The 13,183-nt window shown below is 43.7% G+C and overlaps 1 protein-coding gene across 1 annotated transcript; it reads left to right on the top strand.

Moving 5' to 3' along the window:
• The first annotated feature begins 835 nt into the window (after positions 1-835).
• On the top strand, positions 836-2,587 carry her6 (hairy-related 6). Its single transcript, XM_077534140.1, has 4 exons — positions 836-1,289; positions 1,370-1,465; positions 1,573-1,660; positions 1,753-2,587. The coding sequence occupies exons 1-4, from the start codon at positions 1,182-1,184 to the stop codon at positions 2,283-2,285; spliced, it is 825 nt and encodes a 274-aa protein (XP_077390266.1). The 5' UTR covers positions 836-1,181; the 3' UTR covers positions 2,286-2,587.
• The last annotated feature ends 10,596 nt before the right edge of the window (positions 2,588-13,183 follow it).

Raw genomic sequence — 13,183 nt, 5'->3', positions numbered from 1 at the left:
GTGCTGCAGCACACGAGGGGTCACCAGTCTCTGGATCCTGGGAGCCTTCGATCTTTTCTTCTTACTTTTCTACATCCATGGATGGATGGATGGATAGATAGAACAGACACGGGAATTTGTATTCTAAAATTAGGTTTCAATGGTCGAGTTGTGTTTGCAAATGAACAAACAACCTTTTATGTTCACAAAAAGTTGAGAAAACGAAGCGAACAGTCATAATGAATTTACTTTTTTTGTATAATTTTTATTGCACTGTCGATAGACGTTTCACTTCGGTCGTGTTGCGTTTAAATGAATTAGACAAAATACATCTTTTCAATATGTTGACAAATACGATTGTTGCCATTTTAAATGGTTTGGCTGTGTTGCGTTTGGTTAGTTGGACAAATGACAACTTTTCAATGTGTTGACAAATAAGATGGTTTCCATTTTAATGGTTTGGCTGTTGCGTTTGGTTAGTTGGACAAATGACAACTTTTCAGTGTGTTGACAAATAAGGTGGTTGCCATTTTAATGGTTTGGCTGTGTTGCGTTTGTAGACAAATGACAACTTTTCAATGTGTGTTTTTTTTTTTTTTTAAGTAGACCTACATTAAAATATCTCATCCCTTGATAAACAAATGAAATGTGCAAGTTTAGTTGAGCGTGTCGGCGTCTTTTCTAAAGTCAAGCTGCAAGTAACACGCAGCGTGGGTGCGTTCGCGTACGTGTGCCGTAATTGTTTATCTTGCCGCTCCGGGAGCGAAAGGGTGCCTCGCCGCTCGCGCCTGCTCCCGGTGCGGGTGCCCGCCGTGTGATGATTGAAGACTGGAAGGCAGTTTCCCGGCTGCGCCCTCAGCCCGGGCGGCGCGCCATTGGCCGCCAGCTGCGGGCCGCCACGCAGCCAATGGGAGGGCGCCGACCACGAGCCGTCCTCCCTCGGGCCGCGTGCGCCTCGTCCTGATTGGTGGGAAGTTAGTGTGGGAAAGAAAGTTTGGGAAGTTTCACACGAGCCGTTCGCGTGCGGGGCAAGATATAAATACACGCCACACGCAGACGCGCCGACACACACAGACTCACACTTCCAGCGGCACGTCGCCCTCTCGGATTCTAACTTGGTGCACTGACGCGGGACTGTTTCCACCACTTCTTCTGGATCGTATTTTGCTGCATTTTGAGGGATAATTGATTTTGCCATTAAGATGCCTGCCGACATGATGGAAAAATCGTCCTCTTCTCCGGTCGCTGCCACCCCGGCAAGCATGAACTCGACCCCCGATAAACCCAAAACAGCCTCCGAACACAGAAAGGTGAGTTATATGACATGAACCATACTGAAACACTTTAACGCTTTGACGTTTATTAACACCTCATTCGTTATTTCCAAAAGTCTTCCAAGCCAATTATGGAGAAGCGGAGAAGAGCCCGAATCAACGAGAGTTTGGGCCAGCTGAAAACTCTCATCTTGGATGCGCTCAAGAAAGATGTAAGTTATCGCTCCTGAAGTCGACTTGGGAATAAATAAATTTAAAAAAAAAAGCTGACAGAAATGGGCGACTGGATCCTAACTGTGTGTGCGCTTCTCCTCTGCAGAGCTCCAGACACTCCAAGCTGGAGAAAGCAGACATCCTGGAGATGACAGTGAAACATCTCCGGAACCTCCAGAGAGCTCAAATGACCGGTGAGTTTCGTTTCCAAGGCGGATGGATGGTTAAAAAAAAAAAAAAAAATGCACCCGGAGTTTAAATTAATCGCCGCCGTCTTTCTGTGCAGCGGCTCTCAACTCCGACCCCACCGTGTTGGGAAAGTATCGTGCCGGTTTCAGCGAGTGCATGAACGAAGTCACCCGCTTTCTGTCCACCTGCGAGGGCGTCAACACGGAGGTGCGAACGCGGCTGCTCGGCCACCTCGCCAGCTGCATGACGCAGATCAACGCCATGAACTACCCCAGCCAGCACCAGATCCCCTCCGCGGCCGGGCCCACTCACCCCTCGTTCGGCCAGCCCATGGTGCAAATCCCCGGGTCCTCCCCGCAGGTGCTGCCCATGAGCGGCGTGCCGTGTAAGGGAGCCCCCTCTCCGGCCACTTTACCCAGCTCGGACGCCACCAAAGTGTACGGCGGCTTCCAGATTGTGCCTGCCACGGACGGACAGTTTGCCTTCCTCATACCCAACGCGGCGTTCGCCCCCAACGGTCCCGTCATTCCCGTGTACGCCAACAGCCCCGGTACGCCGGTTCCGGTACCGGCTGCTGTCTCTCCCGGAGCTCCTTCAGGAAACACGGACTCGGTGTGGCGACCCTGGTGAACACAGCCGAGGAGCGTAAAGACTCTCAAATGACACTTATTAGTTCTTCTCTTTTGTTGCTCCATGTTAGAATTTTTTTTTTAATCAAATGGAAAAAGAGTATGCACTATATTTGTACAGATAACAAAGCGAGTAAAGTTCATATTGAAATGAGATTTGTATTGTGGAAGTCCGTTCACTGCATTTTGAAAACAAAAAACTATATATACGGTTGTTTTTCCTACTTTTTTGAAGCCAAAGATGTTTAATGCGCTTATGCCGTTCTTCGTTTTGGAAGACAAATAAATTTGTTACTTCATGGACACATGTTTTGAAGTTGATTTTTCTTTCTACTTTAGAACTGATGGAAATGCTAGTTTTGGTCAAATACTTTTACACATTTACAACTGCAGACAATATTGAATAATAACTTAGTGCTAATATTTTGCACAAAATCCTCACGAAGTGACGTTTTACTTAAGAACCAAACGCAAGCTGACACAAATCCACACCAACTTAATTAAACATCCAAATAAGAAACGTGTTTGGAAGTATTAAAAGATCAGTCAGGCTTTTGAGTATGAGCCAGTTTGACACCTGATGTGTCTTCCAGTGGTCACGTGCGCCATCTAGCAGCGTAAATGCGCATTGCATCCTGGTTTGTTGATTGTCTTGGTGAGAGCTTCAAGTGTCTCTGTAGAAATGTGTTCGCTCCCTCTCTCTCTGGTTTTAGTGGTTAACACATCTGCCGCACAATTCTGAGGTTCAAGGTTCGAATCTGCATGCTCTCGTCACTCCCACGTTCTAAAAACGCATGTATAGGTTCATTGAAGACTAAATTGTACCTAGTACCATATATGCTAAATATGAATGAATGTTACCTTCAATTATTTAGCGATCAGTAAATTGTACTCTGCCTCTCACCTAAAACACTAATGAGGACTGTGCTGTCGAAAATGGATGGATTTTAAGTGGCTAAAGAACACTTAATGAAAATGCTCAAATCTTGGCAAGTGTCTTGATAAGACAACATTTCGCTGTCATGGTCAGATAACATTATTTTCATTTCATGTTCATTTTCAACACGTTGATGGAGGTTTATTAATTGTATAATTGAGGCCAGGCTATTTAAAAAAAATCTTTCCACAATAAAAGCTGGGAGGGGTAAATGGTTACACGGTGGACTAGTGGTTAGCATATCATCCTCACAGTTGTGAGATTCAGGGTTGAATCTAGGCTCTGGCCAGTCAGTGTGGACATTTTATGTTCTTCCTGTACTTGTGTGGGTTTTCTTCGTGTGTTCTGACTTCCTCCCACAGTCCATAAAAGAAGACGCACTATAGGTTAACTGATCTGAAGACTGTACATAAAAGTGTGAATGAGGGTGATTGCTTGTCTCAATGTGCTTTTCTGGCTGGTGACCTACATGTGAAGTCTTGTCCTATCTGAATTTATATGAAAACATTTTGCAGTCATGGTAAGATGACATTATTTTTATTTCATGTTGATGGAGATGTATTAGCTAATAGTATATCATTGACGCTATATGTGGATTTTTTTTTTTTTCGTCATCCAAGACTTCAAATCTGTCCCCACTTGATAGACTATATGGAGAAAAGTCATTTTAATCAATTTGTCTATCATGAGATGGGCTTCAACTCATTATTTCTCACCTTTGTGTGAAAATTTTAGGGAAGGTGCTTTCTTTTTTGCTCCAGCAAGTTCTCAAAGTAAAGTCCACAAAGGCATTCTTGGGTGAGTTTGATGTGGAAGAACCCAAACAAACACCTTTGTGGTGGTCCACAATCATAAAAAGTTTGTAGGACTCAGAAAGATCTAGGTCAGTGGTGTCCAAACTACGGCCTGGGGGCCATTTGCGGCCACACATCTATTTTTCAGTGGTCCGTGGAATATACTAAAAATGATATTTGACGCAAGGTTTGTTGAAAAGAAAAAAAAAAAAAAAAAAAAGGTGGTGTCGAAAACATACTTATAATCACCAATACAATACAAGCTACCGGCATCGGCCACCCCAAACTCTTGAAAATTTACTTGATCACCTTTAACAGAAATCTGTTATGTAGCAGTTTTCCAAAAGAATTTGAATATATAAGCAATATATAATTGCTTGCTTGATTTCATTGTGTTAAAAATGTCATCCTTCCATTTTTTAAATGAAAAAGTTTGGTCACCCCTGCTTTAAAATGTCTGCCAAGAGATGACTGAGAGGGCTATAGTAAAGTTTCTGACACGTTCACTTTCTGTAGGTCGGATGTGTCCCTATACTTTTGTCTCTGTGTGTGAGTGGAATTGAGCTAAAAGAATAAAGTGGCGAAAATCTGACCTCGGTGCTGAATGCCAAATTGTACCACTTTTGGGCCGTTCCACTGTAATCCACCCAAATGTGAAGGCAGACGGAAGCATTCTGTTACTATGGCTATCCTATTAGAGAGGCATTCTTCAGCCTTCATGTGGCTGACAGCATCCTGACATCGTGCGCCGCGTATTGAATCAGAGCTGTGGCTGCTGTATGATGCCAGGAAGTTTCATGTTTAACATCCAGCCATGTGGTAGCGCTCTGCATTGCCCAGGTGTGCGTGCCCCCTCCGGCAATCCCCAGTGTGGCCCTTCTTCTTTGAAGCTTGTTTGTGTGTGCACGTGCAGGTGTTAGCAATTATCAACGCGCTAAACGGCACAAAGTGTGGATAAGTGCCATCATTTTGAATTTCCATCACACCTTTATGCGGGGGGCCATGCATCACATGTTTGATTGTAGCCATATGTATGCGCTGGTGTCTTGTGCCTCCTGTGAGTGTGAGCATCTCCATACAAACATTGACACACATAACAGCAAAAATTTGAGAGTTAAAATTTCAAGTTTAACTTTTTGGGAGTTGATTTTAAATCCTGAAGTGTAATTTTTACATTTTCAGAGTTAAATTGTGTCTAGAGTAAGTGTTATTTTACAGAGTTGATCACCATAGTGATAGATTAGCTCCGCAGAGGTCTAATTAAGCTCCGCCTTCACACCTGCACTTCTCCAGGTTGAGAGAGATGACTCAGCGTCATTTTCCTCCTCCCCACTTGTCACTGGGAAACGCTGATAAATGGAAAAACATGTATTGTACCGCATTGTCATATTGTATAACACATTGTCATATGCTTGAGAATTGTTGGGCCATTTATTGGATGTGTTATGGCACATTGGTGGAATTGTTAACATTTACACTTTAAAGGCCCAGTCTGCCGGTTCGACTCTGGAAAAGGCACTTTTTAAATACAGGGTTTAAACAAAAAAACAATTTCTCTATTTACAGATCAGGGCTTGTCTTCATTTCTGGTGGTGATTTTGTCCTAAGCCCCCACCCCCCCCCCAGCCTGTATTTTGCCATTTTGTGTTTGTTTTGTAAACAGCGGGACATTTCTGTGGAAAGACAGTATTTACACCGCTCCCTTTAAATTTCAACCATCAGATTTTTTCAAATTCCATCACAGTGAAAGAAATTTAACACTTCAAAATTGTTGTTTTAACTATATTTACTATGTGTACCAATACAGACACTTTTGCAGTGTTAAATGCAACTCAATAGGTATCAAATGAATACTGCTGATTTTGCTGTGTACGCACACACATATTCAAACCCGTTCCCACTGCGGTCCAGCTGTGCTCAAACGCAGTGTCGGGCTTCCTGCCCCATGAGCCCCGAGGCCACAGCTGGACGCAGGACGTCTGGGAGGCACGTGGTGTGACCCGGACAACACCCAGCTGCTGAGCCCTCCCACTCGCCTCTCTCAACATCTTCATGATTCCTTCCCGTCCCCGCAGAACAGCTTTACGAGCCTCTCCAATTACCCGGCGCAGTGGCCGAGCTGCCGCACTGACCGCACACATGTCACAACACGACCGGGGGGTTAGCCGCCATGCGTGTCCATTAACTTTTCCCACACTCCGCGTGCGTGCGGGGAGCAAAGGGAGAGGGGGGGAACTCCTCTGCTTCCTCTTTGGCTGCTAAGTGCTACCATATGGTCCTCTCTCTCTCTCTCTCTCTCTTTCTCTCTCTCCCTCTCACATGGTTAGGCTCCCTCTCTCTATTGGCCCGTCACTGGGGCTGTCTTTGATTGCGGCCCAGACAAGCGAGAGCTTTATGATTTAAGCCCTGGGCTTGCTGTACCAAGCCCTGGACTTATTTCGAAGACAAGCCCCCCATCCCCTCCCCACTCCCTCCCTTCTCCTGCAGTTGCAGAGGAAGGCTGTTTTCTGGCAGGAAATGAATAGCTCCCAGATGAGCGTAGGAACCTGAGAGGTCGTGAGAAAGAGGCGAACCCCCCCTCCGCAAGGCCCGGCCTGCTGCCAGCCGCCAGGGGAATGTGGGAGAGCGCCTCTCTGACACACGCATCAACCCCTCTGCCGTCCACCGCACCCGCCTGACGGACTGACTGGCTGCCTCCGCGCCGGGCCCCGCGCCCACAATAGACTCCAAAAAGCAGGCCCAGCGCCATCGGGGCCGGCCGGCAGCTCGGCTTGTCGGCCAGCCAGCCAAAACTGTGGGAGCGGGGAGACGGGAGTCGGAGCTGCGTGGGTGGAGGTGGATCAGCGTGTTTCAATCCCACCCCATAGCGGAAAAGTCGAGTTTACGTTCGCCTCACGTATGACCCCTCGTGCACACTTCGCACGGTCACTCACGAGCCTTCCTCCCTCGCTCCCAAAGGCAAACACTCAGTCACTGGCGCAGGTGTTCCTTCTCAGGAGCAAAGGGTTTTCCCCTTCACCTCCTCGTGTGCTAGACTAACATTTATCCCTCGTGATGTTGACACTGTTATGCTTGGATGTGCTATGATGTTTAGCTGCAGCTGTATGTGAATACTTTAGGGTCTTTTTTTTTATCAGCTTACCAGGCTTTAGCTTGACTGTCATGTGCTGAAGGTTGGATCTCAAAGCGCAGATACAAATAAGATTTTAACTATTTATTCACATCGAGAGGCGTAGAACAGACTTGACTAGATGAGAAACAAAGAGAGTTGCACAGAGGGACCGAAAGCAATAATCCGGCAAATACAAACTCTTCTCAGAACGCTACTACACACAGTGAATCAATCTGAGTGGTTGTCACTAAGTAAAAGATTAAAGATTGACATCACATCGGTCCAGACATCACCTAAAGGAGTAAATATTGACAAAACACAGGTCCTGACATCACATAACATCACATAGCGTTTTTTCAGTTGAAACCAGATGATGGTTGCATCAGTTCAAAACAGACACTTTTTACATCAGTACAAAACACACACTTGACCTCACGGCCATGAACTCAAACTTAACCATGGCGTGACCCCAGACATGCCATTGACATGTGGCGGTAAACTCACAGTCAGTGACATTCAATTCTGCAACCGTATTTTGTCTGTTTGTAGTCATTTACAACTGTGGTTGTGAAAATAATTTGTTTTAATAGTAACTGATGGTGGAGTAGCGGTTAGCGATTCGCACAAGGTTGCATTTAACACGGAAAATCCCATTTAGCACGTTCACACACGATGGTGTTATTTGCTGGCGACCAAACCAGAGAGTACCCAGCTTCTTGTTCAAAGTCAATCGAGATTTGCTCCAGATAATGAGGACACACCATATAAACAGTTTGTCTCAGAGTTCTAAAACAGTTTTTTGGCGCTCATCACGTCTAACTCACAATTCTGAGTTGCCCGGTTCAAACCTCAATTCCAGTCTTTCTGTGTATCGTTTGTGTGTTCTCCAGGTAACCGTGCTTCATCACACATTACAGAAATCATGTTTGATATGTAAATTTTCATTTAACACAATGACAAAAAAAATGTGTGCAAAGAACTTTCTTTCTCACGCAGAAGATGATTTGCCAATGTGTCAGTCTGCCTCAGTAGGCTATAGCGCCAGTTAGCGCAGTATTACCCGAGTTAACCTGTTCTTTCAGATTTTTGGAAATATGTTTGATATATCTTTTTATTACTATATTTTTGACAGTTAGAAATGTATGAATTTAAAGCATTGTGACCGGATGTATAAAATATGACACAAATAAAAAGTCATATGTGGTAGTTGATTTAAAAAATTTGTTTGTGTTTGTTTGTTCAAAAGGACCAACAAATACTCTATTTGTAAAGAATCAGACTTTTATATTATATATCATGGTTCAGACTTTTTAGGGCCGGTATTGGCCCATTATGATACCTGGTACTCGCCTATCCCTATTGAAGGCTCTAGATTGTCAATAGAGGTGTTAATGAGTGCGGATGGTTGTCTACAGAACATGTACCTTGAGATTCGGTAGCGACCAGTGCAGGGTGAATTTTGCCTCTCACCCAAAATTGGTGGGGTAGGCTTCAGTTCAACCGCAATCCTAGTAGACACGCGCTATAGATAATTGATTGATCTAACCCTTGGTAGTCGTGAACAAAGCACGCACCAATCCCTAAATCATAACCCTCTGCAAGTTAATAGACTTGAACTTGGGGCTCAGCCATGTACCACAAACTTAACCACTGCGCCGCCACGGCTGCCCTTTTATTATATACTCAGCCCCTTTTTAAGTGTGCAGTATGTTGGCTTTAGTATTTTTAAGATGATGGGCAATTATGTTTATCGGTCTTGTGGGATGACGTTCTGCATGGTTGTTGGAGTATGAGAATTTTTGCTCATTGGTCTATCGAGAAGAATTTTGTGAGGTATTTGTGAGGCCTGCTGGCTCAAACTTTGCTCCACTTCAGGGCTAACAAACCGTTTTGAAACTGAGAGATACTTTTTGGTTACTGTTTGTCCACTAGGGTGCAGTCATGCTGGGACAGAAAGGGCCTTTCCCAAACTGTTCCCACAAAGAAGTCCAAAACTGTCTGGCCCGACGGATTGATCATGATTTACTGATTAAGAGGTTTTCCTTTACATGTATAATGTGCGCTTACATCCACAAAAAAAAGTTAATTCATGATGCTAACAATACTCTGTCCGTCTTCTCTTAGCAGCGGTCCGAATGACTCATTGCCCAAGTGCGTCTTTTTCCCACTACTGCCAGTCTCACACACACTCTTTCTTTGTCTCACACACATACACTGTTTGTGTGACGCTCCTATGGTAACCTGTCGAGCCAGTAAACAGGGCAAGCTGTCCATACTCCAATCCTACAAGTCGGCTTGCCCATTTTCCTTGGCTCACCCTGCAAGGCGACAAAAATCCCAGCAGAGGCTCCCACCACCAGCAGTCCATTCAAATGTCAGCCACCTCGTTTGAAGTCGCACACTGCTATGTAAATTCACTGTTTTTCTCACCAGCGCAGCCCCTCAAACACTCTAAGTTAGGCGGAGGTGGTCATGTGACGTCCGCGGATTGTGTCTTTATAGTCAGCAGCCTTTACAAGTAGTCTGTATAGCAGACCCCCATCCCAGGTTAGTGCTACGCAAACATGTTGATGCGGATATGGCAACTTGAGCAGATCAGGACATGGCAACCATACCAAGCTGTCATTTACCAAGTTGGCACAACCCCCAACTCTGAACAGTGACAGTGATGACCCCATCACACTGCGCCTTTGTATGACCTGTCCTCCAGCTACTCTGAAAGCCGGGGCCAATTGAGTGGGAGGGTCCCCTCTACACCTCCCCTCCGAGACCTTCACAACAAACAAATAACCAGGCGAATAAGTTCTCAGCATACCAACATACAAACGGATGAGTTGGTTTTAATGACAACAGGAATTTGCTTGTGACACAGACTAGCTTTCATCTTTTTTAGGGTCTTCTTTATTCAATTCGGCGTCAATGGATGGATGGATGGACAGACAGACAATTGGACATTTTTTCTCACTTCAAGATTAAAATAATAATAGCAGTCTCTCCACATGAGACAACATTTACAGGCTGTCAGTTACAGGCCATAGAAACAAGGGGCAACAATGTAGCCCATCACTTAATTTGAATTGATAGAAAACGTGTACAACTAAGGAAAAAGGACAATGGATAATAAATTTAATACATAAGGTCAATAACAGTTTTGGCACCATCGACGACTCCAAGTCACCTCCCAGATGTGTGTTGCAGTTCCTAGACTGACCAGCGAGAGGCAGCAAACTGTGGAAAAATACAATGACGAAGAATAGAAGAAGCTAGGCTAATTGTTAGCTTATACACGGTAACTTTATTGTGGTTTTATATGCTTCTGCTTGACATTTTATTTGCAATGAATGGCTTGGGAGACATGATAAACAAACACTCAACACTTAAAGTTGCTCCTCTGTGTTCTGCAACAATGTGAGCTTCAGCTTCTGCCAGTCAACCTGCTGCTACAAGTGGCAGCTAACGTCAGCCGTTGACTTCAATGTTGCATCATCTCCGCCATCTAACATATTGAACTTTTTGAATTTGGAGGTTGTGTTGTATTTCCCGTGCGTGAGCGTTGCATGTGGACCCATGCGCGAGTACGTTCGGTCTGCCGAGGTCATGTGCGCTCGCTCTCCTGGCTGGCTTGACAGTAATGTTTTAAGTGTGTTTGGTGTTTGTTTGCACATCCACGCAGGGCTGAGATCAATTACCATGGCCTAGGGGAGCAACACACTCAACTTACAGCGTTTGGCTGTATGATCTATGAAGCCTGCTCTCGCGTGGCCGTTTTTATTTCCCTCCGAGGGCCCCTTTTTTTTTTTTTTTTTTTGGGACTCGTGAATACATCAGAAGGATCTGATGTTCGACATTCTTTTGGAAATGAGCGGGAATGTAGCCAGTGATGTCAGTAAATCAAAAACTGACTTGTAAAATCTGAATGGTGGCGTAACATTGACCACCCACTCGCGCATACACACAAAAATATGTAAATAGTTCCACATTATGGACACTTTTTTCGATGTGAAGTGTTGCTTTGAACGATGTCTAAATAGAGAGTCCAACTTTGAGGTATCATCATCCCCAATTGTCAGTTTCATCCTAAAGCCTCCCGTTCGTGTGCATCTTTTGTTTCACTTCTTGGCTTTACTTTGGCCGCTGTGTGGTTCACATCAGACATTTGTTGCATCACCCGAGTGTTCAGAGACTCAAAATGGAATTATCCCACCTCCCTCAGTTCCATCCACGCAAACGCAGCTGAAAGTGTGGCATGGACCTGCGTTTAATCCTCTTTGAGGTGTCGGAGCCACAGTGGAGCTGGTCGTAGAGATACGACCACTGTGTGCAAGAAAAATAAAAAGCAAGCTGCTGTTGCTCAGATTGTGTGAGCTATACATAGTCTGTCCGTGTCGTTTAGCATTCAGAAAGAGCTCAAGCGTGGCTTTATACTATCCTGTTTCTATTTTATACCTCCCACCTCATGACTCTGTGTTGCCTCACCTTTGTGGTCTGTGTTTCCAAACACTCCCAAAACCCTGTTGTTACACTTTGCGTCAGAAACGTGTGTTGTGCTGCAAGCCTATAGGCCACAGTCTTGTTTTCTGGAAAATAGATTCTCGTGAAATAAGCTCCAGGGTTTTAAAAAAGCCACCCAGTGTGGGTGGAGAAAGCAGAAGAACAATGCTCAGCTGTGTGGTCAATTCTTTAAACTTCTTTGTTTTGTTTTGTTTTGTTTTGTTTTGTTTTGTTTTGTTTTGTTTTGTTTTGTTTTGTTTTGTTTTGTTTTGTTTTGTTTTGTTTTGTTTTGTTTTGTTTTGTTTTGTTTTGTTTTGTTTTGTTGTTGTTTTTGCCATAAGTAATATAGGAATATTTTGTCCCTTTCCAAAATCAAAATTAGTACACAGTTAACCAATTTGTCACATCTGAAGTTTTTGGGATTGCTTCATGATGACAAAGAAATTAAAATGTTCAACTTTCCTACTCAATTTTTTCTTTATCGTCCCTGCTGCCTGCCAGGTGTTTCCTCAAAGCATGGATTTTATAATTATGACATATTTTTACATAATATCATTCTTAATATGAACTAGGGAGTCCTTTGTATGTACAAGAGTGACATACCCAAATTTGAATGTACCGGAATGTGCTGAATTATCTATTAAAGTAATAATTGCATTATATATTTGTATGAAAAACACGCCATGCAAGAAGGCAGTTAACGCCACAATTACAGTTTAATTGTTTTATATTTGTGACGGGCACATAAATATTTGCTATAATCATGACTTGATAACATCATTTGCCAAGATGAATGAGAAGCTCGGTTGCGTTCAGGTTACATTGCTACTGTAGGATCTGAATGTCATTGTGAACCGAGGACTCGCTGTAATACTGCATACATGACCTGCGGTTAGCAATAGCACTTCATAAAAGGAAACACATGCACACCAACTGCTTATCCTCAAGCACTAAACCGCATGTTGATTACCACTCGTTGTGGTTTTTGAAATTTGTGTTTGAGGACTTTGCTAATGTGAGTCCACTTGTAGCTATACAGTGAACCACCGTTTATTGTGGTATGTAAATCTGTGGTGTAGAGACCATGTAAAAACCTTTTGTGTATACTTTCACACTTCCGACACACTTCAAACACAAAGTTTGAGCTTCTCTGCCAAGCCATTACAGCATAACGTACTGTAGCTGAACAAGCTAACACATAACGTTTGGCTAACATTTTTGCTAGCTAGCAGCAATGTAACTTTTAATCAAACAAGCACTCATTGGGTCAGGGATGTGACAGCATACTTCCAGTGGTTTAGCCTATATATGTAATTACATAATAAATTATTAATTTTAATTTCATTATCCACAATTATTCCTCTTGATTTAAATCAATTTCAACTCAATTCAGTTCAACTGAGATTAATTTTAAATGGTGTCATATAGCTCGAGCTGCTTAATTTTGAAACCGGATTAACTAATTTAAAACCTAGTTTTACTCGGATTAAAGCTCGTCGTTGATGAAATTAAAACTTGATGTTGCAACCCAACCTTCTAGTGCCTGTTCTCACTCCACTCCACTT

Source organism: Festucalex cinctus, chromosome 10, assembly GCF_051991245.1.
Source record: "Festucalex cinctus isolate MCC-2025b chromosome 10, RoL_Fcin_1.0, whole genome shotgun sequence".
Classification (NCBI taxonomy): Eukaryota; Metazoa; Chordata; class Actinopteri; order Syngnathiformes; family Syngnathidae; genus Festucalex; species Festucalex cinctus.
Note: the sequence above shows the minus strand (reverse complement) of the source record. Positions and strands in the feature narration are given on the sequence as shown.

Coding starts and splice junctions, on each gene's coding strand:
- her6 (XM_077534140.1), top strand. CDS start 1,182: ATGCCTGCCGACATGATGGAAAAATCGTCCTCTTCTCCGGTCGCTGCC. Junction 1,290..1,369: donor CAGCCTCCGAACACAGAAAG/GTGAGTTATATG, acceptor TATTTCCAAAAG/TCTTCCAAGCCAATTATGGA. Junction 1,661..1,752: donor CCAGAGAGCTCAAATGACCG/GTGAGTTTCGTT, acceptor CTTTCTGTGCAG/CGGCTCTCAACTCCGACCCC.